We start from the raw sequence: 26,648 nt of genomic DNA, 5'->3' as shown, positions 1-26,648 counted from the left end.
GTATATTTGTAAACTTAACAAATAAGAAATAGGAAATAACCATAACGTTGAAGCTGAATCTTTTATAATGCTTAAATAATTCATTGTGAATTTATATACACATATATGTACGTGCATATATATCATATCTGTAGTCATTTGAACTGCATAAAATTTTATCGAATTTAAAAACGCTAAATTACTGAAATAATATATCATATTAAATTTTGATCAATAGGCATTTATTAAAGAGATCTTAATTGCAAAATAGTAGACGACTTTTCGACTCAAGGAATGCAGTTGCCTTTTATTAGGAATAGCACTATATGATCAGTGAGCGCTACTTAAGATACATCCTATATATGCTTATCTCCAACTTATAAATAATTCATTCTGCATAATTTAATGATACATACAAACGCGGCTTATACATATTTAATGCATTTCGTAGCAAGTAATGTCATCACGTTGATAGGTCAAGTTGTTTTTGTTTACTAAAAGATAATTCAACAATTAAAATACATTCATTGAAAATGATATAAATCTGATAAGAAACAACTAACAGTATTAATATATATTTCAAAATAGAAGTCATGTGGATTAATAGTTTTTATGAAAAAGAAGAGATTAAAAAAACATTTAAAATTTAGATATTTTTATTAATAGTTATAAGTAGACAAAAGTAATTTACGAGGATTAAAGATCTTTTCTTTTTTTGTTTTTCGGCGACACGGAAATTGTTTCTCAAAAGATGATGGCAGTGGCGTGTAGCAGGGACCCTCCCCTCCACAACGAACGATGATGAGCTGTAGCTGCTTTAGTCTAGTCCATAGTGGAAGAGATAACATGGTGCTTAGTTTCTAGCATCTCTCTTTAAGGGGCTCCGTACAATAAAAGGAACAGGGAACAGAGAACAGAGAATTTCAGCTCACCGCTCGTTGTGGAGGGGAGGATCCCCGCTACATGCCATTGCTGTCAACTTTTGAGAAACAATTTTTCATGTCGTCGAAAAATAATGAAGATTTTTAATTTTTGAATAATCTTCGTATTTTAATTTACCATATCTATTACATCTTCCAAATTGAAGAATACAGCGGATATATTATTCAAAAAGAATTTAAAATGGAAATAGTTTTACAGAGAAAAAAAAGAGAGTATCGATCATGTTAGATAGATTTTTTTTATTTACTCGCTCTTTAATATCGATTGTTAAAATATTGATAAAATTTTCTAATTTCATAAAATTATTTTGAGGACAATTTAAAAAATTATAGATATACAAAAAATGTAAGAAAAATAAATTTTTTTATATTCTATACTAAAAATTCTCTTTAATGAAATGTTAGCATTAACAATCGAGAAATGTGATTTTTTCGACTTCTAGCGTAATCCTCTATATACATATATGTATGTGTGTTATTCTTAAACATTTGTAATGCCATAAATAATACTTACATGTGTAAATTTTTTTATTCGTATTATATTAATAAAATATTATTTGAAATAATCTTTGCGTCTTTATCTTTTCAAAAATGTCATTTTTGTCTCTTCATAAATATTATTTATTAATTGAATCAATAGGAATTGCTATACCATTTTAAATTCAGTATTAGAGTGTTAACCCTTCATGATCATCATGGGTTAAAACGATCCGAGCATATGATAAAATATTTCAAGAGGATTAGACGAATATGCATTTGAAAATATTATAAATTTAAAAAGTTATAATTTTTTTCAGTAATAAAACTAATTTTTTCGAATTTTTAACATGTTTACAGTTTTTTTTTAAATTAAATTTTTCACTACAACTTTATTACTATCACTACAACGTTATTGCTCCATTTTCTTAAAGAATGAAATCATATACTGTAATTTTTTGAAGTCAATGGAACTAATACTATTGATTTGGTAACATTTCAAAAATGAATTATTTTAATCCAGAGTGTACCATCGTGTAGCTCTTTTGAAGTGTGATCATGAAGGATTAAATGAAAAGATACTTTGATATTAATACACGCAATAAAAATATCGAATATGAATTTTTCTCTACATCATTTGTCCAAATTCTATTATTTGGGACACACATTAGCGCTACTATTTATGCATAATAGAAAAATTTGATAACTGCTTTTTCGATTTCTTCAAGTTCTGCTTCCTTTTCTGAACTTTGTCATTTAATTGAATATCTTGTACATTTTATACAAAGCTACTTTGGAATCTTGGGAATTTAATTTAAAACGTAGCGCAATATGAATACAACAATTGAAAAAATAATACTATATAAATATATTATACTTACTTTGTAATTTACATTATTGTCTGATAGAATGTATATTTAATATTCTGCTAGAACTCCACGTTAACAAATTAAATATTTATATATTCACCTTAACCTTTTATAGGTAATCCATTCCGCGTAACTCATTGACATGTACAAATGCGGCATACTTATATTTAATGCATCTATAGCGGATAATGCTATCACCTTATAAGGCAAAATCCAAGAATAGTAATTCAATGATTCGATAAGACATCTCATTATGTGCTCTTATTCGAGAGTAATATCCTTAAAATTAGACAATACTGAGATATTGATTAAGGGTGTGATTCACTCAATACTGCAAATACTTCGTTGATCAATCAGAAGAACGAATTTTACAAATTTATCAAAGAATTCTTCAAAGCATTTGTAACGTGAAGTGGATCGCACTTTAAGATTCAAAGTGTTACTTTATTTCTTTGAAACTACTGCAACAAATGTATTTGAAAAAATCGTATAAGTACAGAAGTTTTAGATATCTAAAACATTATTAATTAATTTATATTAGCGCTAAGTACATACTCATACCTCTATCCCGAGATAATATCCATAATCTCCATATGTGACCAAAAATCTCGATCCCCATTGGTCGCGTGTACTCTTATTATTATTTTCTGGACAAAGCAAAAGAATAGAGTACATAATAATGCTTGATATCTCCATGTTATTCACGCCTTCGATTTTGTATGATGACTTGTCAATTATGATTTAAGGACGCGGTTGTCCGTTTTTTTCAAGTAGACACAACGCGACGAAATCTTTTAGAGACAACTTGCAATCCGGACATCATCAGCTTAGCGACTTTTAGTCTCGTTATCGATTTAATTAAATTATCGAGTATAAATGTTGTTTAGTATCATCAAATGCATTTTTTGCAAATTGCATATTCTTACAAGTCTTCGACTCAAGACTTTCCAGCTAATGGTCTGTTGTATGCCTGGGGGAGGGAGAGAGAGGGAGGGAGAGAGAGAAGTATAGTGAATTATGCTATTATATTATTAATAAATTCACAAAAAAGTATAATACATATATAATTAATCCCTAATGTAGATCTTTTCAACAGAATTTCGTGTATAATTTATTTTTCCTCTTTTTCTCTTCTCGTTGGAGAAAAAAGGTAAATGCAAGAAATTGAGTGAAAAAAATCAGTTTAAAAGACCTATAATATTATAAAATTAGCATATAGGGAAGACCGGAGACAAAAGTAACAAGGTACAATAGTAACATCGTTCATATTTCTTAAACTACGATAGATATATGTATGCGGCTATTAAAATTCTATAGACAGATCGGCATTGAATCGTTCGTACGCTGGTTCTTACGGAACATAGAGTATGAGTATAGAAACAAAAATTATTTTTTTATGCATCAAGTAAGTTTTATTGTTTGCACAAAATTTAAAATATTTTTTTTTCTTTATAATAAAGGTATAATGTATTATTATAATATGTTTTAATGATTATCTGCATTGATGGTTTGCACATTTGGATTGATTTTTATCTAGGTTTTTATTTAAAAAATTTACTATAAGTCATAAAATATCATTAGAGAACAATAGTAATATCAATGCCTGGGGTCAATTGTAACATTACAATTATCCCCAAACTTACTTGATTTTATTTTAGTATTATTTTGTACAATATTATTTATATTTTTCTTTAGAATCCCATTAACAAGAAAACATAAGACAGATAAGAAAAAACTTCAGGATTGGCAACGTTACCTTATAAAAATAACTCGTTACTGTTATCATTCTTTTTCCTAAAAATAACTAATTCTCGTTACTCATTATTGACTTGCAAAAGTAACTCGTTATCGTTATTGTTACTCAAAATATAACGAATCGTTACTTTTTCGTTATTTTTTTTCTTAAAGGAATGCTGGAGTATCCTGTTTTATCATTAATTATTAAAGACTTTTCTCTTAATTATTAAAGACTTTTCTCTTAATTATGTTTATGGCTTGAAAAATCCTTCTCCACAATTAAAGTATCGACAACAACGCAATTCGCCAGCTACAATTGAACACGAAAAACGAAAGAAAATTAAAGACTTACAGTTTAAAAATAAACCATTAATCCGTTTATATAATTTTAAATTATGATGTTCATGTTATTTATATGACGAATATTTTTCTTAAGTATTAAATATTTGTATTAAAAAGGATCCAAATTGATAACCGAAGCATCTACAATTTATATATAACGATTGTTAAATTAATTACACGTGACTAATTAGTATTGGCCCTTATAGATATCCTTATACTTTGATTTATTCTTCAGAGCCTTTATTATTCATAGTATGATAGTTATTATGTAGTTGTGTTATATCTCTGGCAAATGTGGTACATTTACCTATCTCTACTCTGTTATAATAATCGTTTCTATCGTCCTCAGGGATTGGGATGATTGTAACAAAATTTCCTCACAGTCTTTAAACAAACATAACTTTTTCCTAGTTACAGAAAAAAAATTAAATCGAAGAAAATTTTGTAGTTAAATAAATCCTACATCTAAAGATATATATTTTTTAAATGTAAATATTATATTTTAACTGTAACACTTTAAAGTTAAAATGTTATTAGGTGTTGGAATTAATTCGTAGCGTTTTTTAATGAAAGAATGTTATTTATTTCACATGAGCATTAAAAAATACATTAATGAAAGTACTTCCCATCACTTGTAAAACGCTACGAATTAATTCCAACACCTAATACTTTTATCCCCGATCTCCTCTAATATCGTCTAATAGTATGTAAAATGTACACAATGTAGATATAAATATAAAAATACTATTGTAAATAGTACATAACAGCTAGATATAATTTCACGGAAAATTTATTAATTGGATTCAATTTTTTATTGTTATTCAGCGTGCGCATCATCTGGAGTAGAAACATGCTCGATACATCATGAATTAATTGCAGAATAATATTAAGAGAATATGCCTTTGAATTATAAATATAGCGTATATGTGAGTACACTTTAATATGATAATTGATTTTAAAAGCTCCTCGAAAAAATATATGCATACATAATCATTGTAGAAAAATACTATTGCGCAGTAGTAGTTTTGAGGTACTACAGTATCGCTGTACTATAGTAGTAATGAAGATATATAAAATATGTCCATTTATATATACAATTATATAAAATTATATATAATTTTATATAATTACATATATATAATATTTTTTCGCGGGCTAGCAGTGCTCAGAAGTATTTTTCTACAAGAGAATATCCAATATTGTGATAAAGATAGATACTGCAAAATTTTCACTCATAAATTTCTGTCCTCTACAATACTTACGTTTTTGTTCAACTATTCGGGTTTTGTTCAACTACTAACTAACTACTTCTATCGGCAGAGGCGATTGCTTACCATAATCTTAGCGAAAAGAGGCTGTAATAAAGTCCAATAATGATTTTGATACATTCAGAAAAAACATAATGATGTTCTTGTTTAACCACAAGTACTGTTCCTGTACAATCCAAATATCAAAATTGTTTGGAAATAATGCTCGATCGAATATTTATCATTTTTATGTATCTACATTCATCTCGAACTTTTTGAATTGTTTTCAGAATCTTCAATAATTTCGAACATGTACTATTAAGAACCATCATATTGTGTAGAATAATTCTTCTTTATATAAATATGAATGCACAATTGCTTGCCTGATATCCTTCAAACTAAATTATTTTATCAATCTTATATAATATCCAAGCAATGACGTACGAATAATATAGCTGTTATTTGTAATCTATTCTTATTTTTCAAGACTGCCTTGAAGCTGCTGACTAATTGTCGTAGCCATTAAATAAGAATGATACGTTGAAATTTTTTGCATGCCAATTGTAAATAAAAAGAATTTGGAAAAACAAAATAATAAAATCAATGAATCTGTAACTCATATTTATCATATTTGGCACGTAATCCATACTACGAGTTTCAATATTATAAGGCAAGGAATCAAAGATGATTAGGTATAATCATAGCGTTATTATAAGATTATTTTTATTGGGATTAGAGTATATATGTCGCACCTATCAAAAACTTAATTTATTAAGTATTATTTACTATGTTTAAAGTAAACGAACTATATCAGTAAAAACTTTGTACTGTCTACTACTATGAAAAAAATATTAGAAATCCGAAATATTTATTTTTCATATTAAATAATAAACTTTTTGAAATCCTTGCATTTTTGCCGTATATCCCATAGGATGGGGTATGTGGCTACTTATAGGGAGAGGGAGGGTATACTGCTCATGAAAAATTTACAAATAATGCATATAAATAAGATACAATAACTTATAAATAAAATGCGTTTATAAAGTTTTATTAAAGATAAGAATGGTAAATATGTATATGAAGTAATAAATAATAATTACAATCTTCCTACACACATGTATTACAAGTGTTATGAGGTACATATATCATATAATGTGTTTATTGCATTTAGTGCACTGAATTCAATCTGCGCATTTTGTATGCTTTGGGCATAAATCGTTAAAAATGCCGTATATCCCAAACAGGTGAGATATACAAAACAACAAATTAAACAAAAAATACGAAAGCAAAGCACTTATATTTTGCTATACAACATGCTTTATTATTCCTACACATATGTATTATGAAATAACCATTAAGTCTTTTATACGCCCTATAATAATCATTTTATGTAGATTATAATTTATTTTGGCGTTACTTATTACAGTGACAAATCGAGATTCAACTCACAATCAAGGTTGGGAACGTATTATACCCTGTGTATCATATGTAAGTATTCTACGTATGATATTGATGTATGATGTCACTTCACTTTCACATGACTATGTCATGTATTATATATAAACTCATTTTTTAATCCGATGATTATATTTAGATGTTTTAGACTGGTAAAACAAATTTACATTTCACTGCGATATCAAAAATTCGAAATATGACAATATTAAATTATATTGAAAATTAATTTAAAAATTATGGCATAATCAGATTATATGTATTTACTTTCAAATTAAATACACGCTATAAGAGCAAAAATTACAACGAATTATTAATATTATTGTATACCAAATTTATGTATATACTGCACTTAGGCCCGACCGGGCCTCATATTCATAAGGTGCGTTCGGCATTGTAAATCGGAGGCATTCGTTTGCTCTTTCATCTCGAAAATTGTTTGGTAACTCGCATCTTTCTACATGTCATCTCATCTGCGTTCGGTATTAACATTTCTAGATCGAGCTGCTCGATCCACTCCAGATTCAAAGACCGCTCGCAGAGCTAATGTAGATTTTCGCGTTTAAATTAAATTCATAATATGTATATTTATGATAATGTATTCAACTGATTTGTTAATACATAACGTACATGCATCTCTTTTAATTTAATATATAAATTTGAACTAAAAATATAACATTACTTTCCTTGCGTAACCATTGCGGAATGCTTTTAAAGAAGAACAATAGTGTCACATTTTTAATTCAAATTTATATATTCTACATTTTAAAAATTAGCAATTACACCATATGATAGAATAAAGTTTTAACTTTAAAAATCTGTTTCTTTAATTACGATACGCTGATTTTTAATAGAGATATGAACAATCAAATTAGAATGTTCCTTTTTACTTAACTCGCGAATAATTTAAGAACCGAAGAAGTTCTTAGGAACAGAAAAAAAATGATTTTGAAAGGAAAACTTCAAGCTTCCACGATAAATAGACAAAAACTTTCGCAATTTTGGGGGGGTATATAACAAAATCTCAGAGTGAGAAAAAAATTTTTCTATTAGTTTCAATTCGTAGTTTTATAAATATAAAAATTATCAAACTTACAGAAACTCAAAAAAACAATAATCTTTTGAAAGTAAAGATTTGAGCTTTAAAATCTTTTTTTTAAATTTTAATTTCATTTATTTCTAACGAAGAAATTGTATATACTATTCTGAATTAAAAAAACAAGAACTTTTTGAACAATAAAAACGAAAAGTCAAGTATCTTAATGAAAAGTAGATATAAAAAAATTTTCAAAGATGTATTTCAAAGAAAAAAGATAGAGTAAACGTTTTTTTAATTTCTTTTTTACGGTATTATGTTTCTAAATTATGTCAAATAAAAAAATTGATATTTTTTAGATTCTTGTTTTATTTTGTAGCTAGTGACAGATTCGAACGCAGGGATTATCTTCGAAATAAATTCTCTGAAATTCTTCGTTAGGCCGTTTATTCAGACTAATTAATTAATTTGTTCAGACGAGTTATGACACCAAGTAATGAACATCAACAGGCAAAAGTTAACAAAAAATAGACTTTCTAAGCTATAATATATTTTTTAAGAAATTAATATAATAAGTTTTCGCAATAGTATTGATCGAATTTCTTGCGTAAAAACTCATTTTTAAAAATGTTTCTTAATTTCAAAATTGAAGATTCAGGAATAGACATTATTTATTTGTTAGATATTTGAAAATCATTCATTAATTCTCGAATTTATTCCTCTTTGGCTGGTATTCATAGTCCGTAAGAATAATTAACAATGTAAGAAAATAGGAATTGCTACAAAAAAGGAATATTGCAGTGCGCAAACAATTGTCATCTGACATGTACATAATATAATCATGTATACTAGATTTTATTGCGTTATTGTTATTTTTATAATATAACATAATATTATTTTATTTTTATTAGGTTAAAACTAACAGCTTATTTATTTAAATACTAATTATGCAATAAATGATTCATGTGTGGAAATTTTTCTCTGCTTTTATCATTCCTAATAACATCCTAATAACATTTAATAATAATCTTTGTGTAACTTTACTATTATATCATCATATTCTGCATTAGAACATTAAATAAAGGAAACTAATATGTGCTATAAAATTTTCCGAGACTTTTGAACGGCAGTATATGCAGTATATGCACTATATGCAGTACATGCGTGCGTGCGTGCGTGCGTGTGTGCGTGCGTGTGTGTGTGTGCGTGCGTGCGTGCGTGCGTGCGTGCGTGTGTGTGTGTGTGTGTGTGTGTGTGTGTGTGTGTGTGTGTGTGTGCGTGTGTGTGTGTGTGGTGTGTAATTGCATGCTACATTCAATGTATTAATTATAAGAGATGAATTGCTTGTGAGATCAAGATTATTCACGCAATTATTAAGACTTTTTTTTTTATTTGTATCATTCAAAAGCTGACTACTCAACAAGTGTGATTGTAGTAAACATCTGACATCAATAGCTGTAAATTGCGATACATCTCGCAAACACAAGAATCGCTCGTAAAAGGCAACTTTTTTTTACGTTTCTAGCAGTGAAATCAATGCATAAAATCGAAGTGTAATGCTGTAATTAGCTATATATAGCTATATATAATTGAAGCATTCAACAATCATTACATATATATTATTTACGTCCTCACGTATACAGTGTAAACATCGATATAGTGTATACATCTTTAATTAATTAAAGGTGGACTGTTAATTTTACAGTGTTCGGCAAAATGCTGAAAGCAAACGATAAAAATGACACAACAAGAATACTGGACGATGACTGCAAGATCCATATGCAGAAATCGAAAAAACTATTGAAACTCGACAAGCCGCAAAACTCGCAAATATGCATTGAATTTAATGATATCTGTTATTCAGTTCGTCATGGATTTAAAGGCAAGTTTATTTCATCATCTTATATTTATGACAATCGCGATTTTGTATTTTTGATACATATTAAGCAACATCTTAAATGATTTGCATATAAGAAATTGACCAATCATAATCGATTATTGTTCTCAAATTTGACTGTGACGGGATAATTTTTTACGGCTTAAGACTTAAAACTTAAGTTTTACGCATTAAAATCTCATAGATCTCACGCCGCTATAAAGGTCTGTTCTTCTTTGTGACTGAACTAGTATATTTGTACTTAAAATTAAAAATTTTCAAGTTTTTATAAAATTAACAAAAGTTTTCTAGAGCTATATTTCCAAATTCTTTCTTTATTTGATTAAATATATTATGTTTATATATATATATATATATATATATATATATATGTATATATATATAAAACATACCTATAAGTAATATATTTTATAAATAATATATCCGTCATTTCTTAGGAGATTTTTATGATTTAAGATACGCAATCTGGAGCTATTTAAAAATTAAATTTATTTACATTTGTAATTTATTGTACATATTAATTAATGTATATATTTTTTATATTTGTTTAAAATTGTTTAAAATTTATATAATACATCTTATTTTTGCAATTAATTTTATCCGGTACAAATCTTGTAATTATTGCATACGTAATACCATTATAGTATATGTAATACATAAAAAAACGTAACACTAATTGTATATGTGTAGATATATTAACATGTTATATAATTGCAAGAAAACATGAGAGAAATTAATAAAACTAAATCTATACAGGGTGTCTCATTTTAAATAATGCATTAAGATTTCTCGAAAACTATGGTAGATACGGAAAAATGTTTCAAACAAAAGTTGTACGGTTTAGAGGGAGACATAAGAAGGTACCATTGATTTGACTTTGGGTGGCATCGCCAAGATCAGATCAAGATAACATCGATTTTTTTAAATGGAACACCCCTTTTTTATGGCAAAATCTACTAGCTAATAGAGCTTTTCAAAATTATAAGAAAATATTTTTTATTAAATACTTTTTGAGTTAAAAAATTTGAAAGTTACAGTATCACTAACATTAGCATTACTCAAGGTGTCCGACTAACGGCTAAAATCTCTTGAATGCTGTTCAAAACATGTCCTGGATGTCGTTTACCAAAATCAAAGCCAATGGAGGTTGTACTTCTTATTTTTATTTTTACGTAAAAATAAATTTTTAGTGCAAAAATGAAAATAAGAGGAATAATCTCCAATGACCTTGATTCGACAAATGTTATCCAAGACATGATCCCGACCTTGACTTTAGCGACGTCACTCAAGATCAAATCAATGGTAGAATCATAGAACTTTTGTTTGAAATATTTTTTCATATCTACCAAGTACAGTTTTCGAGAAATCTTAATGCATTATTTCAAATGGGACACCCTGTATATATATATATATAATTTGTAAAAAAGCAATTTGAATTAGTTACAAAAATTATAAACGTTTTCATTTTCTTGGCAAATCTCTATGTAAATTCATAAAGCTTAATGCTGGATGCGTGTAAATATAAATATGTAATGTATATTGCGTTTTCTATTATGTATATTACCTACAAATAATTAAAGAAGAACATTTACTTTGTAGAAATTGAGAAAAAAATCCTACATGATGTAACAGGGCACTTTGAAACAAAAAAAATCACGATAATTATTGGTCCTTCTGGCGCGGGAAAATCCACCCTGCTAAAAATCATATCGGGCAAACGATTAAATAATGTTAAGGGTACCATCATCGTAAACGGTGTTGAACGAAATAGAGGAATGTTTCGCAAACAGATATGCTATGTGCCACAACAATACGATTTATTACCGTTCCTCACAACGAGAGAAACTCTTTATATAGCGGCACGATTGAAACTCAACATTAATCAGAGCGAACAAGCGATTCGATTTGTTGTAAGTAAAATATAAATATATGATAAATATTATTAAATATATATAATTGTATAAATATATATTAATTGTATATAAATATATAGGATGTCCCATAATAACCGCCAAATATTTTGTGTGCTGATAAAGCGGACTAAACTGAGTCGAACAATTCTCAACCATTTTGCAATTTTCGCAATAGTTAACAAGATATTAATTATTAAAAATTGCCAAATATTGGTCTCCAATAATTTTTTACTCAAATATTATCAACTTTGCAAAAAGACAGCAAGAGATAAATATTTTCTTATTTATTTCTTATTTATTTTCTTCTCATAGAGCTCTAAGAATTTTTTTAGAATTTTTTATAAAACTTTTTAGTACCGCATTTTCTTATTGGTAATTATTTTTACTAACATGAGAAAATACGGTACTAAAAAATTCTGAAAAAAAATTCTCAAAATTTTATAAGAAGAAACTAAACAATTCTTATCTTTTGCTGTTTTCCTGTAAAGTTGATAGTATTTGAGTAAAAAAATTATTGAAGATTAATATTCGGCGTTTATTATTAATTACTAACTTGTTAACTATTGTAAAAAGTGCAAAATAATAGACTTTTCGCGTCAGTTTAGCTCATTTTACCAGCACATGAAATATTTGGCGGTTATTCTGGAACACTATGTATATATAATTGTATATAAATATATATACAATTATTATAGATGTTTTTATATATGTATATTGTTAATATTCCACCATACTTTATAATATACTTTATAGCTTGCTACGCAAGTAAATTTATATAAATTGATGCATCTCCCACATCAGATATTATTTCTGTTAGGTGAACGATATTGCAAAGAGTCTCGGCTTGTCATCTTGTCTAAACACATTGGCGAATAAATTAAGCGGTGGCGAACGGAAGAGACTCTCCATCGGCGTAGAAATGCTCACCAAGCCATCTATTCTCTTATTAGACGAACCAACAAGCGGTCTCGACAGTGTGACTTCTAATCAAGTACAGTACAGATTACTAATATTCAACTACATAAATAATGATTATTTTATAAGTTATACGATATTAACTGATATAAATTGATATTTATTTTTTCATTATATTTTTACTAATAATTTTATACAAATGCAACACTTCAGTAATATTGCAGCTATGTTGCTAAATAGATGAAATGTTATAACGTTTCGTTTTGCAATATATTAAGTTTTAATGAGCTTTTAATATACTATTTGCATTTATCAGCTTATTAGCATGCTACATGATGTGATGAGAGCAAATTGCACTGTAGTTTGCGCGATACATCAGCCCAGTAGTCAGATGATTTCGCTCTTTGATAACATTATGGTACTCAACCGAGGCAGATGTATGTACTGCGGTCCCAAGAGTGAGATCTTAAACACATACAGCATTGCTGGATTCACGTGTCCCAGCTTTTATAATATAGCCGAATATGGTAATGTTTATTTTACATATTCAACTTGATAAAAGAATTGCGAGTAGACAGAAAGATTAGAAAAAGAGCACATTGAGAATAAAACTGTATGCATTTTTCTTATACCTATATTTTTTAACTTTATGACTAGTTTGTTTTTATTAATTTTGCAATTTAATTTTTTAAAAAGATACATTCTATAGTTAATTTTAAAAAACATATATAATAAATTATTATTAAAAGCTGCCTAATTTTTTTATTTTGTATTTTAGTTTAGAAATTAAAATGCTTTAAAGACGTCATAAGATTTATTTACGCTGTTTAAGAGAAAACGACAATTCTGAGTGCAAAAAGTGCAAGTAACGCGATTAAGCTTGTAATTAACTCTAGCTATAGGCGCTCTTTTTTCTTTGATATATACCTGTCCCTGGGCCTATATTCTGTAACTGTTTTATACGCCTACTGACAGTTATCGGTGTAGTTGCGCAGATATTTTACATGGTAAAAAAGTTGTGCAACAACACCGACAACTGTCAGTAGGCGTGTAAAGACAATTACAGAATCGCGCCTCTAGGATCCCATCCATATTTGTTACCATGACTTGCGTAAAAATGGATATATTTCAATTCATTTTCTTTTCAATCGATTAAAAGAATTGAATAAGGAACAATATTCCATAATGTGTAAAAGTCAATAGAATTAAAGAGTTTTGAGATATATAGGTTCAAAAAAAAGAAAAATTCAAAAAACACGAAAAAATCTCGATTTAGTAAATTGCTAGGATTTCTGGGACTCTAGTGTGTATAGTTAGGATAAAAAAAATAAAGAACTATTGATATTTTGATTCTTCTCATTGCAGTGCTTGAAGTAATAACCGAACAGAGGGGTGGAGATTTAGAGAATCTATACGAGATCTGTCGTGATGAATACGAAAAGTTCAAATCATGCAGCAAACGTAACAAAAATGGTAAATATATATTGTATATTTTATTATTTAAACGTTTTATTCTTAATTATATATATCTCGGTTATTTTGTCAATTCATATGATAATCTACTAATAATTTATTAATAATTCCATTAATTAATAATTACATTTCTAATTTAAACAATAATCTTTTATTTTACTTGACGAAGGGCTTGATGATTATTAAATAATGAAAGCGTTAATATTTTATTTATCGAATATTTATATTACATCCTCCACATAAATATAAATTTTAACACAAATGCAGATTCTTTGATATATGAGATCAGGCAATGAGTGCATTGCGTACAGTGAGCTCTATACATACTGGAGTGAGCCTTCTCTATGCTCGGTGATGGAGGGCGATCAACTGTACGAGAGTAATAACCATGCGTGTTGGGTAGAATCCCTATACCAGAGTTTAGTCCTTAGAACATACATATATGAGAAGGGCCATAAGTGATTGTCGATCAGTGATAGGAATTTGGCCCTGCACAACGCAGAGAATTAGCCCCTTCACTTTTGCACCACCAATTGACGTCGCGTTCGGCTGGTAGAGAGCGGCGTCAATTAGTGAAGCAAAAGTGGAGGGATTGATTCTCTGCGATCTTGCGCGGAGCCAAATTCCCATCACTGTTGTCGATGGCTCTAACGCCTCCAACATCTATCTGTCCTTATCTGAATGCTTCACCGTAATGCGCATGTGTCGATTATTATTATGTAGGATTAAGAGTATTGTACATACTCTTATCTTAGAACATACATTTAAAGCTCACATATGAATCACAGCAAGCTTTCAGACGAGGACAGATAGATGTTGGAGATACTTTTATTACATTGGTTAGATATGGTATGGCTCTTCCAGTATGTATGTCTAAGGCCTGACCAGTGAAGAATTAAATGGTGTCTATCACGTGACTTGTCACAGATATTTAAGGCACTATAATATGAGTATTCGTATTCGCCATTTTTAATCCTTTTCTCATTCTCTTTTCCTCAATCCCTTGCTCTCGCTCTCTTCATTCATCGTTAAACTAAGAAAATTGAAGATTATATATATATATATATATATATATATATATATAGGTGAATCAGTGTCTCGGGTGAACGTCGTTGAACTAATTTTTTACTCTATGACAAAATTATCGACTTCATATCTATTAGATTATAACGTGCATGTAGTCGAAAATTTTCTCATAAGCTAAAAAGCTGATTCAACGATTCTGGTTCACCCTGCACATTGCAGGAAAAAGTATAAAGCTTTTCTCAAAATCAGGCGATACCTCCAGTATGTATAGAGCTCACTTGCATATGATATCTATCTTCTACAGGAATATAAATCTTAACAGAATACAGATTTTTTGATATATGAGATTAGGCAATGCATATAACATAAAATTAATATTGTTCGAAAATTATAAAAATAAAAAAAAACAAGATAATTTGTATAAATATGTGACGAACAATAATTCTTAATAATTAATTAATTTTTTATACATAGAATTAGATTCACCAAATAATTTCAAGCAGAAATTTGAAATGCAAAACGATACAAGTATAAATAGCACAATACAAAAAAAGTCCACATGGCAACAACAAAAGATATTATTTTTACGAGCTTTAATCTGCATAAAACGAGATAGCGTGAGTACCAATTTTCGAAAGTAATAGGCAAACAATTCGCTTGTCAAAATTAAAAAATGTTATTGTTTTAATTAATCTTTCAGGTTTTGACAAAACTAAGATTGGCAGTGCACGTTGTAATGGCGTTATTATTAGGAGCACTGTTTTATAATTTTGGTAATGATGCGGGAAAAATATACAGTAACATCTCCTGCTTATTTTTTTATCCTTTTTTTTTATTCTTCGCAAATCTCATACCATTTATTCAGATATGTAAGTAAAATACATCTTTTACATATATAAATCTAATACACAATTTATGTAATTATGTCAACAAATAACTGAATTATACGTTACTATCTATAATCTTTCTGATAATTTTAAGAAATTGATAAGGTCTCTTTGACATTCTTGTTCTTAATTTATCTCTTTAAAATTATGATAAATACGTAAATATTTTGTGAATTTATAAATAATTACACCATTCCTCATTTCAATTTTTGAGATAAATTTTTTAAAAGAACTTAAAATTTTCTTTGAAACGTTTATCTTTCGATGTGTTTTTGAAAATTCAAAATGACGGACACAAAATGACAACTCGAATGAAAAAAGACATTGGAAAAATTAATGATTTTGTGAATAAACGTGCACAATGTGATGTAGAGGTCTGATCTGTGTATACGTGCATGTGTACGTGTGTACGTGCCGTGCCGTGTGTTGACTTTACAACTTCGATTGCTAATAATTATCGTTAGAACTTTTGAGGAGCTAAAAAGTATAAAGACACTCGCGTTAATGTAAAAACAATCATCAAATATTAACAAGGTCAATGATCGAGTCAAAAACGGTGTTGACACAAATTAAAATAATTATTAACAAAAATAAATCATCGTACAAAAATATATTGAATATAAAAAGAATTGAAGAAATATGAAAATTGATAATAAATACGTTCGGCTTGAATAGCTCTTGAACTATCCAGAACTGCCAATAGAATTGACAGAATTGCCAAGAATTTTTCACTCCTTGGATGTTAAGAATTTGTCATATAAAAATTGTTCTCATTACATGTACTCATTACATGTTCTTGTTTCTACACGGAAAAAACACTATGGTTATACCATAATAGAAAATAATTTTTGCTCGTTAATACATTTGATTGTGATAACCATAAAATGGACGTGAGCAGTCATAACTGTTATTAGTGCAAGGCGTGCGTTCCTTTTTGTGTTAAGTAGAATTTTATCTTTATAGACAGAGGTCTATGCCTCGTTGTGACGATACATGAAGATAGTGGACGTATACAATGAATGTCATAGTTTGTGCTAAAATGTGGTTCTTTCTAATGCTCTTTTGCACAATATTACACATTACACGGTAACTCATGCAACTGATTCTGACTGATTTTATTTGATGTTCAACCGAATCGACTGATATGCATTTTTCCGAGGTTAGTATTATCCAGGATAGACGTGATGGGACTTTATTCCTTTTTGTGCTTGATTTATGAATCCCTTAGCCTTTCGTTGTATTTGATTTACATGAGTCCTTTCTGCCTCTTACGTTGGAATGCTTGATTTACGTGAATTTCCTTTTACCTTTCACGTAAAGGGTGCTTAATTTACATGAGACCCTTGTTTTTCACGTTTGAAGTGCTTGTGCACGTTATTGATATCATTTTTTTCCAATGTCTTTTTTTCATTTCAGTTGTCATTTTAGGTTCAGCATTTTGAATTTTCAAAAACGCCATATATATAAAAAAATATACATTTTAAGGAAAATTTTAAGCTCTTTTAAAGAATTTTATTTCAAAAATTAAAATAGACAGGGGGTGATCGATTTGACAGAGAATGTCCCATATACAGGGTGATTCAAATCAACTGCAGGAGCATATACGTATTCCTCTTGAAAAACTGGGTCGAAAATGTTAATATCAAAGTGTTGAGATGTTGATAGTTTTTGAATGGTGAGCCTTTGAAACTGTTCAATCATAGCGTATAAAATTCGCGCCGTCGCACAATTAAACAGCCGGTCGCGATCGCGCTTTGACAAATATATCGCTAAATGTCACGATGCTGAATTATTATTGAAAAGGATCCGTAAAATCTCTATTAACGTCTACTGCCGTATTCTTAAACTAAATTTAATTGACGAATAATTTCAATTGCAAATTCGATAAAACATTAAAAAGTGTGTGTTTTTGAGATACGCATTTTAAATAATAAACAATTATTAATAAATTATTAATAAATCAATATTAATTTAATCATCCAAACAAATAATATTAAAAACATCAGTTAACAAACATTTCCAAAACTTCTTTTCAAATAGTTCTGTCATAAACGTTTCTATCGGCGCGCTCTCATTAGTACAATTGCAAACATTAATATCTCGATTGTTATTACGAATATCATTAAACGATAAAGGACTTTTATGTTTATTTCGATCCCATCTACCTTCATGTGGGCGGTTGGAGAAGTCTCGCGGGACACCCTGTATATTGGACTGGAGAAAAAGTTCTGTGATATTTTGTTAGCTCAAAATTATATATTAGGTGTTGGAATTAATTCGTAGCGTTTTACAAGTGATGGGAAGTACTTTCATTAATGTATTTTTTAATGCTCATGTGAAATAAATAACATTCTTTCATTAAAAAACGCTACGAATTAATTCCAACATCTAATATATATAATTATATTTATATATATATGTGTGTGTGTGTGTATACACACACACACACACACATTTAATTTATGTATCTGATTGTAGTTCCTATGGAAGCGGCAGTATTCTTACAAGAACATTTAAATAATTGGTACTCTTTAAAAGCTTATTATAGCGTAAAAGTATTAACCGATTTCCCGATTCAAGTATGTTTATCAATGCAGTGTTATAGTTTTATAATTACTAATTAAAAAAAGTATAAAATAAATAATAAAATATATATATATATATATATATATACTTCTTTTAAAAATAAAGTTTGGACTAAATATAAATGTAACTAAATATGTTGCTATTTGGTTTTTGTAAGTTAAAAAGTTAAAGATTGATCAAATTTTATAGATACTTTCCGCTTCATGTTTCCTGTTTATATCTTACTATATGACAGGACAACCAATGGAATATGAAAGAATTTTAAAGGTATGGAGCATTTGCCTGTTAATTACGATACTTGGACAAACAAGTGGGATATTTGGAGGCGTAGTTTTTGGTACTGAGGTATTTTACTGATGTATTTTTTTTTAATATTTACACTGTTAAAAAAGTTACAAGGGAAAAACTACACACGAAAGAAATGGTTGCGGTTGGCCGGTTGTCATGTCGAAAGCCATCTATCAATACATTTTTTGGTTATAAGAAGTAAATACGATTGTGATAACCGTATTTTTTCCGTGTAATATTTTAATAATTTAATATTACATATATTATTGATATAACATTATATTGGAAAATATTACAGACAATATTATTGCTATTATCAAATAACTATTTATAATAGCAATAAGAATCTTATTAGATCGTATATGTGAGAGGATAATCAATAGAAAATAAATAGGAATTAAAGACCCATAACGATCTCTAATGTCTAAATAATTCAATGTGAATTTTGGAGGGATTATTAATATTTCAGATTGATTGCGTTGAAAGTACCGACAACCATATCGGCACGCAATTATCATTTCTGAAATTAATTCATTTATATGAATATATATATTAGTTCAACATCTCAACATTCAGACCGTAGTGGCCCTTCGTATTTAAAGTAATGTTATTTAACATAAACGATCTTGTTTTCAATCTTATTGTCAATGTGAATTTGTATTCCTATACTATATACAGGATGTCTAGAATTTAAATGTCTGAACTTCGAGATCGAGTAGACTATAGAGAATCGATAAACTAAGAAAAAAATCTCCTATAGAGATATGCTCATTTTTGCTTTGTTTTGAAAACAAAATCGCAAAAAAGAAAACGTAGTTGTTTGGTCTTGCACTGCACTCTGAAGTATTATTACATTGCTAAAATCGTACACGAAAACAATAACAATAATTCCGTTTTCAGATGAAAACTTTTTTGTTTATTTACATTTCTGCTTTTTTTCTATAAATTTCCTATAAATTACTTACTCTTCAGAAGTTATCGAGTAAATTACTTCTATCACATGCCGCGTACATAATCTAACGTTGAATACAGGGTTGGCCATATTCGACGGAAAGATGTTTTTTTTTCAATCATGGGAAACGTCGTTACTCGATCTAACATCTCTTTCCCATGATTGAAAAAAAACATATTTCCGTCGAATATGGCCAACCCTGTATACTGACATGGTTTTCGTGTATGGTTTCTGCGACGATAATGCTTTTCTTCTCTCTATGGAGACGATGCGAGAGTATGTACGCCGATTTCCAAACAAAAGAGTGCCGATTGACGAGTCATTACAATGACTTTTAATACGCCGCAAGAGACCGGCTCATTTTCAATTCATCAAGATCCGTTAGGAGCAAATATGTAAGTAGAAGATCCTGCATCACTTTGATAACAATCCTAAGACTAGCGTCCGGAGAGCGTCAGCTGCATTACAATTGCCACGGCACAGAATCTGCCAAACTTTATGATATGATAATCGTCATATCGCCGTACCATATTCAAAAAGTACAGAATTTATTATCTCAGGATTATTTCAAGAAATTGAATTTTAGCAATTGGTTTCTTGAGCAATCTAACAATGATAATTCATTTACATTAAAAATAATCTGGATGGACGAAGCTACATTTACAAGAGGAGGAATTATTAATCAAAGAAATTATCATGTATAGGCTTATGAAAATCCTAGGGAAAGTAGATTCCAACATGAATTTGCAGTTAATGTTTGGCTCGGAATTTGGAACGACTCTCTAGTGGGATCATTTTTTTTTTACCCGACAGATTAAATGTAGCCGGATATATTGATTGTGAGTTTTTGGAGACTGATTTCTTTGATTATTTAGACATCCATGAAGACATCCATGAAGATATCTACCTACAACAACGGATGGAAATCTAGTTTCAACTCGATGGATGTCCACCTAATTATGAACTACTCAAGCTTAGCTAGACAGACATTATCCACGATGGATTGAACGTGGAGAAGTAGTACTTTGGCCACCCCGATCATCTGACACCACCGGACTTCTTTGTGTGGAGGGTCTTGAAATTGAAAGTTTATTTGTCATCAATCAACTTAAGAACAATTGAAAAATCGAATCGAGACTGCAGTGCACCAAATATTGTCAGATCAATGTTTGGCTGCAACACGAGCTGTCCATACTAGATGCAATGCTTGCATTGCTGCAAAAGGCCAACATTTGGAACAATATCTATATTAAGTATAAGTAAATAAATATAGCGTGAATAAGTAATAAAAAAGTACAAAAATGAAAACTACTACTTTTATCTTTTTTGCGATTTTTTTTCTAAAACAAAGTAAAAACGAATATATCTCTATAGGATCTTTTTTTTTTTAATTTATCGATTCTCTACACGCTCCCGAAGTTTAGACATTTAAATTCCGGACACCCTGTACATACATACAAACATATATGTATATCATATTTGATGATCATTTTGAACTGCACGCCGAAATTTTATCGAACTTGTAGAAAAGTGGTCATTTATCAATTTGTAAAAATTTCCGAAAAAAAGAATTGATATACTGGGTGTACATGGACTCGTACTCGTGTGTGTTACAGCGCCTCGCCACGATAAATGGCTGAACTTATAGGCGTGGAAAAGTGACATTTTGACGACGAAATTTGTGTTGCATGCCATCGTTGTTATTTGCTTAATTGTGAAAATGTGATTTGTATCATACTTATCGTAATTATCGACAAAAATTAAAGTTATCTTGAAATTTTATGTATAGAAGTATTTTTCATTTGTTCACTTTGTATAGACTCACTTTACGACCATTTATTGACTGTCAAGGGAGGAAAGGATAGTTTTCGTCGATTTTTACATGATTTAAATATTTTAAAGCGATCTCGTCATTTAAATTTATCCAAATTGTTTTTACTTACAAATGGCACGTAACATAAATTAACGTCATTTCTCGCTTCTGACGTCACGATTCTAACATGATTGACTCAGGAACCTTAAAAACGCAGCTAAATTACTGAAATAACATCACAATTAAATTTTGATGCTCAACAGACATCTATTAAAATATTAATAGCAATAAGTTATAAATTATTATATGACTGATTTATAATAATAAATTTTTCAGCTAATTAATTTTTTTTTTTAGCTTGTACCATATAAATTACAATTTGTTTGTTATTTAATATAAGAAGATTAAGCACAGTTTTTTTAATTGCAGTTAGGTATGTTTTTAATACCGATATGCAGTTTACCATTATTGCTATTCTCTGGATTTTTCTTGAAATTAAATGAAATGCCGACATATCTGCAGTCAATAAGCTTTTCAAGTTTTTTCAGGTAGAGACAATTTAACATATGCCAACTGTTAATTAAAAACTTTTCGCATTATATATATTTATATTTGTTATTATTTGGATATAATTTTTTTCGTATAAATTATTTTTTAATTTATTAAAAATTATTTCTGCTCTTGTGTAGAGACATGCTTTTATTTTATTTCCAATTTACTACATTTTTTTCAGTAAATTTGAAAAGCATAAAATTTTATTGTAGATTTGCATATGAAGGAATAATGCAGGCGATCTATCTTGACCGACCAAAACTGTTATGCTCTGAAGCCTATTGTCATTTGCGTTCTTCAAACAAAATTCTTTCATTAATGGGTATGCCAACAGTGCCATTTTACCTAACTCTGATAATACTTGGTTCTTGGATACTTTGTTTACACATGATCGTTTATGCAACACTTCTATGGAAAATTTATTATGCAAAAAAGTAATGTATTTAAAGTAATTAATTTTTATCTCAAATGAAAAAATATTCTTAAAATATTTTAAAGAAAAAATTACCATTAAATAAATTGAGAAAAAAAATACCGACTTTTTTCTGCTCATCCCTAACACCATTTATTGAAATATCATCTCTAATACCATTTATTGAAATATCATATAATAATATCATATATTATTAGAATTTTATAATGCAATTGACTCACTTTAAAGGAATTCTTAAAATTGTAAAGACATACAAAAATTTTTTAAATTAATTTTTTAATGTCCTAGAAACTAAAAATCCATCTTCAATGAAATGCTAGCATTAATAGAAGAGAAGTTCGTTTTTAACTGTTTGTGTAATTCTACAAATATATCAATATTATTCTTAAATATATACTTATATGTGTGTATTAATATGTGATATTAATATGTGTATTTTGTATAAAATTTTACTTTGTTTTTTGTTGTTTTTTTGTTTTTATTTTAAAAAATTGGTTCGAAGAGCGCGTAACTGAGAAGTATATTTGAACCGAAATATTTCCAAAATTTATACAATTGTGTTTCATTTTTAATGCAATTGCGTTTCATTTTTAATGATAGAAAAATATGATAATTGTTTTTCTGATTTTTCTTTAAGTTTTGCTTCGTTTTCTGGGCTGAAATTCATTGCTTGATTAAATGTCTTGCGTATCATTTTATTGATAATTGCACGGAAGATTGAAAATTTTAAAACGTAACGCAATACAAATCTGAAATAATTAAAAAAAATAATACTATAGAAAAATATACGTAATTTGTAGTACATAATTGTATGATACAATGTATATTTAATATTCTGCTATTTAGAACTATTAACTAATTAACTACGTTAATAAATTAAGTTTATTTACAGGCTCACCTATAGCTTTTATAAATAAGCCATTCCGTGTAATTCATTGACGTATATAAATGCGTCATGTTTATATTTAACATATCCATTGCTAATAATGCCATCACTTTATAAGGTATATAGACCCAAGGACAGTAATTCAGTGGTTCGATCAAACATCTCGTCATGTGCTCCCATTCGGGTGTAACATCCTTAAAATTAGATATCATCCAATATTGATAAAAATCTCGAGTGCGTTGCTTTATTTCATCGAGACTGCCACGACAGAAGTTGTACCTAAAGATAAATTATAAAATATGCAAATTTTAAAGAGTACCTAAAATATTATAATTTTTATTATTGTTAAGTATATATACTCATTCTCCATCCCGAGATAATGTCCGTAACATCTCCACATATGACAAAAGGCTTCCATATCTTCATTAGTTGCATTATGCACTCCGATCTTTTCTGGACAGAGCAAAATTAAACTTATAAAACTGCATTGTGTGCCTGCCATTTCTGCGTTATTCATGCCTTTCGGCTTGTATGGCGACTTGTACATTATGGTATAAGGATGTTGTCCGTGTTGTTCAAGTGGACATGCGGCGAAATCTTTTAGAAAAAGTTTGCGATCTGGACACCACGGCTCCGCGATTTTGGACTCGTTATTGATTTGCTCGTTATCGAGCTTGTGCAATTTTTCTTGAATCATTAAATGCATTCTGCGCGCAAATTGCATGTCTTTATAAGCTGGCGTTCCTTTAATCCAAGGCTCTCCGTCGTACCAATTAAAGAATCGTTGTATGGTCGAGAAATATCTTATGGAAATTAATTATAATCAATTAAAAAAGTATACATTAATTGATAATATCATATCATTAAAATTAGCGTATATGATATAATAAAGTTTAAAATAAACACGGGATAAATATTAGATAGTTTAAAAAACTAGCAGATAATTTCGGGAAAAATTGGTTTACAATTAGCAGTCAATTTCGCTGCTCAATTTAGTAAATCTTTCTCTCTCTATATAAATCAAAGTATATGTATCCAGTAACAATTCAGATTTAATTGCAAAGTACTAAATTAAAAAAAGTACCTTTTAAATCCTAAATATGGCGTATGAGAACGCTTTGATATGATTATTGGTTTTAAATTCTCCTCAAAAGAATACACGTGCATAATACCTAGTATTTTGGTAAAGATAAGTGAAGCGTAATTTTCACGCACAAATTTCTGTCCCCTGCGATATTTATCCATGTCCAACCATTCTGGTATTTCCACCAGTGATCGACTGTAATTTCCTTGGCTAAAAGAAGCTGGAATGAGGTTCAACAATGACTTTGGAACGTTTGGAAAGAATGTAGCGATGTTCTCATTTATCCACACACATTGCTTCTGTACAGTCCAGGTGTCGAAGTCGTTTGGAAATAATTCTCGATCGAACATGCTCTTCAACATCATTACGTATCTACAGTCATTTGAACTTTTCATACTTATAAAATCTTCCATATTCGTAGACATGCTATTAAAAACCGTTATATTTCACAGAAAGATTCGTTATATGCAAACGAAGGATTGATGACTGATACTGAGCGACTGATGGTCTTCGGAATGCAATGCATTGTTCTACTTGCCTCGAATCGGGCAAATAGAACAAAAAGATGATGTAATTAAAATTTGAAATGATGAGGTACTCCTTCAAGCACTGGGCGCCTGCGACATTTCTGCGCGTCTAGACAAATGAAGCAACTATGAGCAGTATGATGCAATTGCACAGTCGAACGGTCACGTTTTTCAAAAATATAATCGAAATGACCAGATATAAGAGGAGACGTCCGATCCGCTCGAGTGATCTCACAAGACTCTTCTGATTATCAGTAAAAAAAGTAATTCAACGTTGATTTAATGCCAATTCACTGTTGACGAATCTCACCCGGAAACCGTGAGGTCTCGCGGAAGGGGGCGGTGTTTATAGTTCCTTCTTATTTGAATACTGATGCTTGAAAAGCAAAATCCAAATCACTGTCAGTATGCTACGCTAATCAATATTAAATATTATATTAATATTAAATATTATAATCACTAAACTACGGATATCTATGCAAAATACTTAAATGAATATTTTGCATAAAATGCATATTTTGTATAAATTGCATATTTGCATAAATTGCATATTTGCATAAATCATATGCAATTTATATGCATGCATGTTATTTACATAAAATGCATATTTTGCATAAACTTTATCAATTTTATAAATTTTATCAATTTTCTTGAATTTTCTAGTCGGTAAACTATGTGAGAAGCTTGCTAAACCTCATCTACTTTTGTCTCAAGTCCTGGTCTGGAGAGAACCAATCATATCACTATTGCTCGCTTTGTAAATTTTAAAAATATAAAAATTTTGTGGCCAAGAGAATCCCATGAGTTTTATTACTTGTAACAGATACAGCTGCATATATGTTAAAAGCTGGAAGAGGTCTTAAAATCTTCTGTCCAAACATTATACACCTAACGTGCTTGGTGCATGGATTCAACAGAGTGGCTGAAGAAGTTCGCCTTCATTTTTCTCTTACTACTGTAACATCTCTCTTACTACTATAACATCTTCAGTAAAAAAATTCTGAAAGCTCCACTTCATATAGAAGAATATCGAGCAAAATTGATAAATATTCCATTACCATCTAAACTAATTTTGATGGAGACTATGGCTTGAAACTGCACTTTTTTATGCAGATAATTTAATATAGTATTCGAGAGGTATGCATTAATTAAATTTTTTTTTATTCAAAAATTAAAAATAAAATTAAACTTGATAAAATAAAATTGTGATTTGATCACAGATTGTTGAGTCTTTCAATTCGGAAGATGTTACATCGATTGTTTCAGCGAAGAGTGTGCTTCAAAATTTACAGCTTATCAGAGATTTATTTTGCATATCGTGCATATGCAGAGTGCA

General features: G+C 29.1%; 2 protein-coding genes and 1 pseudogene across 4 annotated transcripts; 1 reads left to right on the top strand and 2 right to left on the bottom strand.

Moving 5' to 3' along the window:
- Nucleotides 1-1,761: 1,761 nt before the first annotated feature.
- On the bottom strand, nucleotides 1,762-5,827 carry LOC147909743 (uncharacterized; annotated as a pseudogene).
- Nucleotides 5,828-6,744: 917 nt separating this feature from the next.
- Nucleotides 6,745-23,025, top strand: LOC105143822 (ATP-binding cassette sub-family G member 1-like). 3 transcript variants are annotated; one of them, XM_087406517.1, is made up of 13 exons: nucleotides 6,745-6,836; nucleotides 7,019-7,080; nucleotides 9,786-9,962; nucleotides 11,577-11,887; nucleotides 12,708-12,881; nucleotides 13,122-13,332; nucleotides 14,171-14,278; nucleotides 15,779-15,921; nucleotides 16,005-16,173; nucleotides 18,670-18,770; nucleotides 18,967-19,114; nucleotides 22,260-22,378; nucleotides 22,595-22,755. In XM_087406517.1, the coding sequence occupies exons 1-12, from the start codon at nucleotides 6,817-6,819 to the stop codon at nucleotides 22,331-22,333; spliced, it is 1,698 nt and encodes a 565-aa protein (XP_087262643.1). In that variant the 5' UTR covers nucleotides 6,745-6,816; the 3' UTR covers nucleotides 22,334-22,378; nucleotides 22,595-22,755. The 3 variants fall into 3 exon arrangements, with proteins under 3 accessions (XP_087262643.1, XP_087262641.1, XP_087262642.1); XM_087406515.1 differs by having other exon boundaries at nucleotides 6,746-6,836; nucleotides 18,967-19,122; nucleotides 22,595-23,025; XM_087406516.1 differs by lacking the exons at nucleotides 6,745-6,836; nucleotides 7,019-7,080 and adding an exon at nucleotides 9,252-9,582 and having other exon boundaries at nucleotides 18,967-19,122; nucleotides 22,595-23,025.
- A 219-nt stretch (nucleotides 23,026-23,244) lies between these two features.
- On the bottom strand, nucleotides 23,245-25,518 carry LOC105143819 (uncharacterized). The gene is made up of 4 exons (XM_011052325.2): nucleotides 24,786-25,518; nucleotides 24,061-24,504; nucleotides 23,714-23,980; nucleotides 23,245-23,564 (listed from the first exon to the last, which is right to left on the bottom strand). Exons 1-4 carry the CDS (start codon nucleotides 25,208-25,210, stop codon nucleotides 23,384-23,386), a joined length of 1,317 nt encoding a protein of 438 aa, XP_011050627.1. The 5' UTR covers nucleotides 25,211-25,518; the 3' UTR covers nucleotides 23,245-23,383.
- Between the last annotated feature and the right edge of the window lie 1,130 nt (nucleotides 25,519-26,648).

This window comes from Acromyrmex echinatior, chromosome 5 (genome assembly GCF_024713525.1).
Source record: "Acromyrmex echinatior isolate Ae372 chromosome 5, ASM2471352v2, whole genome shotgun sequence".
In the NCBI taxonomy this organism is placed as follows: Eukaryota; Metazoa; Arthropoda; class Insecta; order Hymenoptera; family Formicidae; genus Acromyrmex; species Acromyrmex echinatior.
Note: the sequence above shows the minus strand (reverse complement) of the source record. Positions and strands in the feature narration are given on the sequence as shown.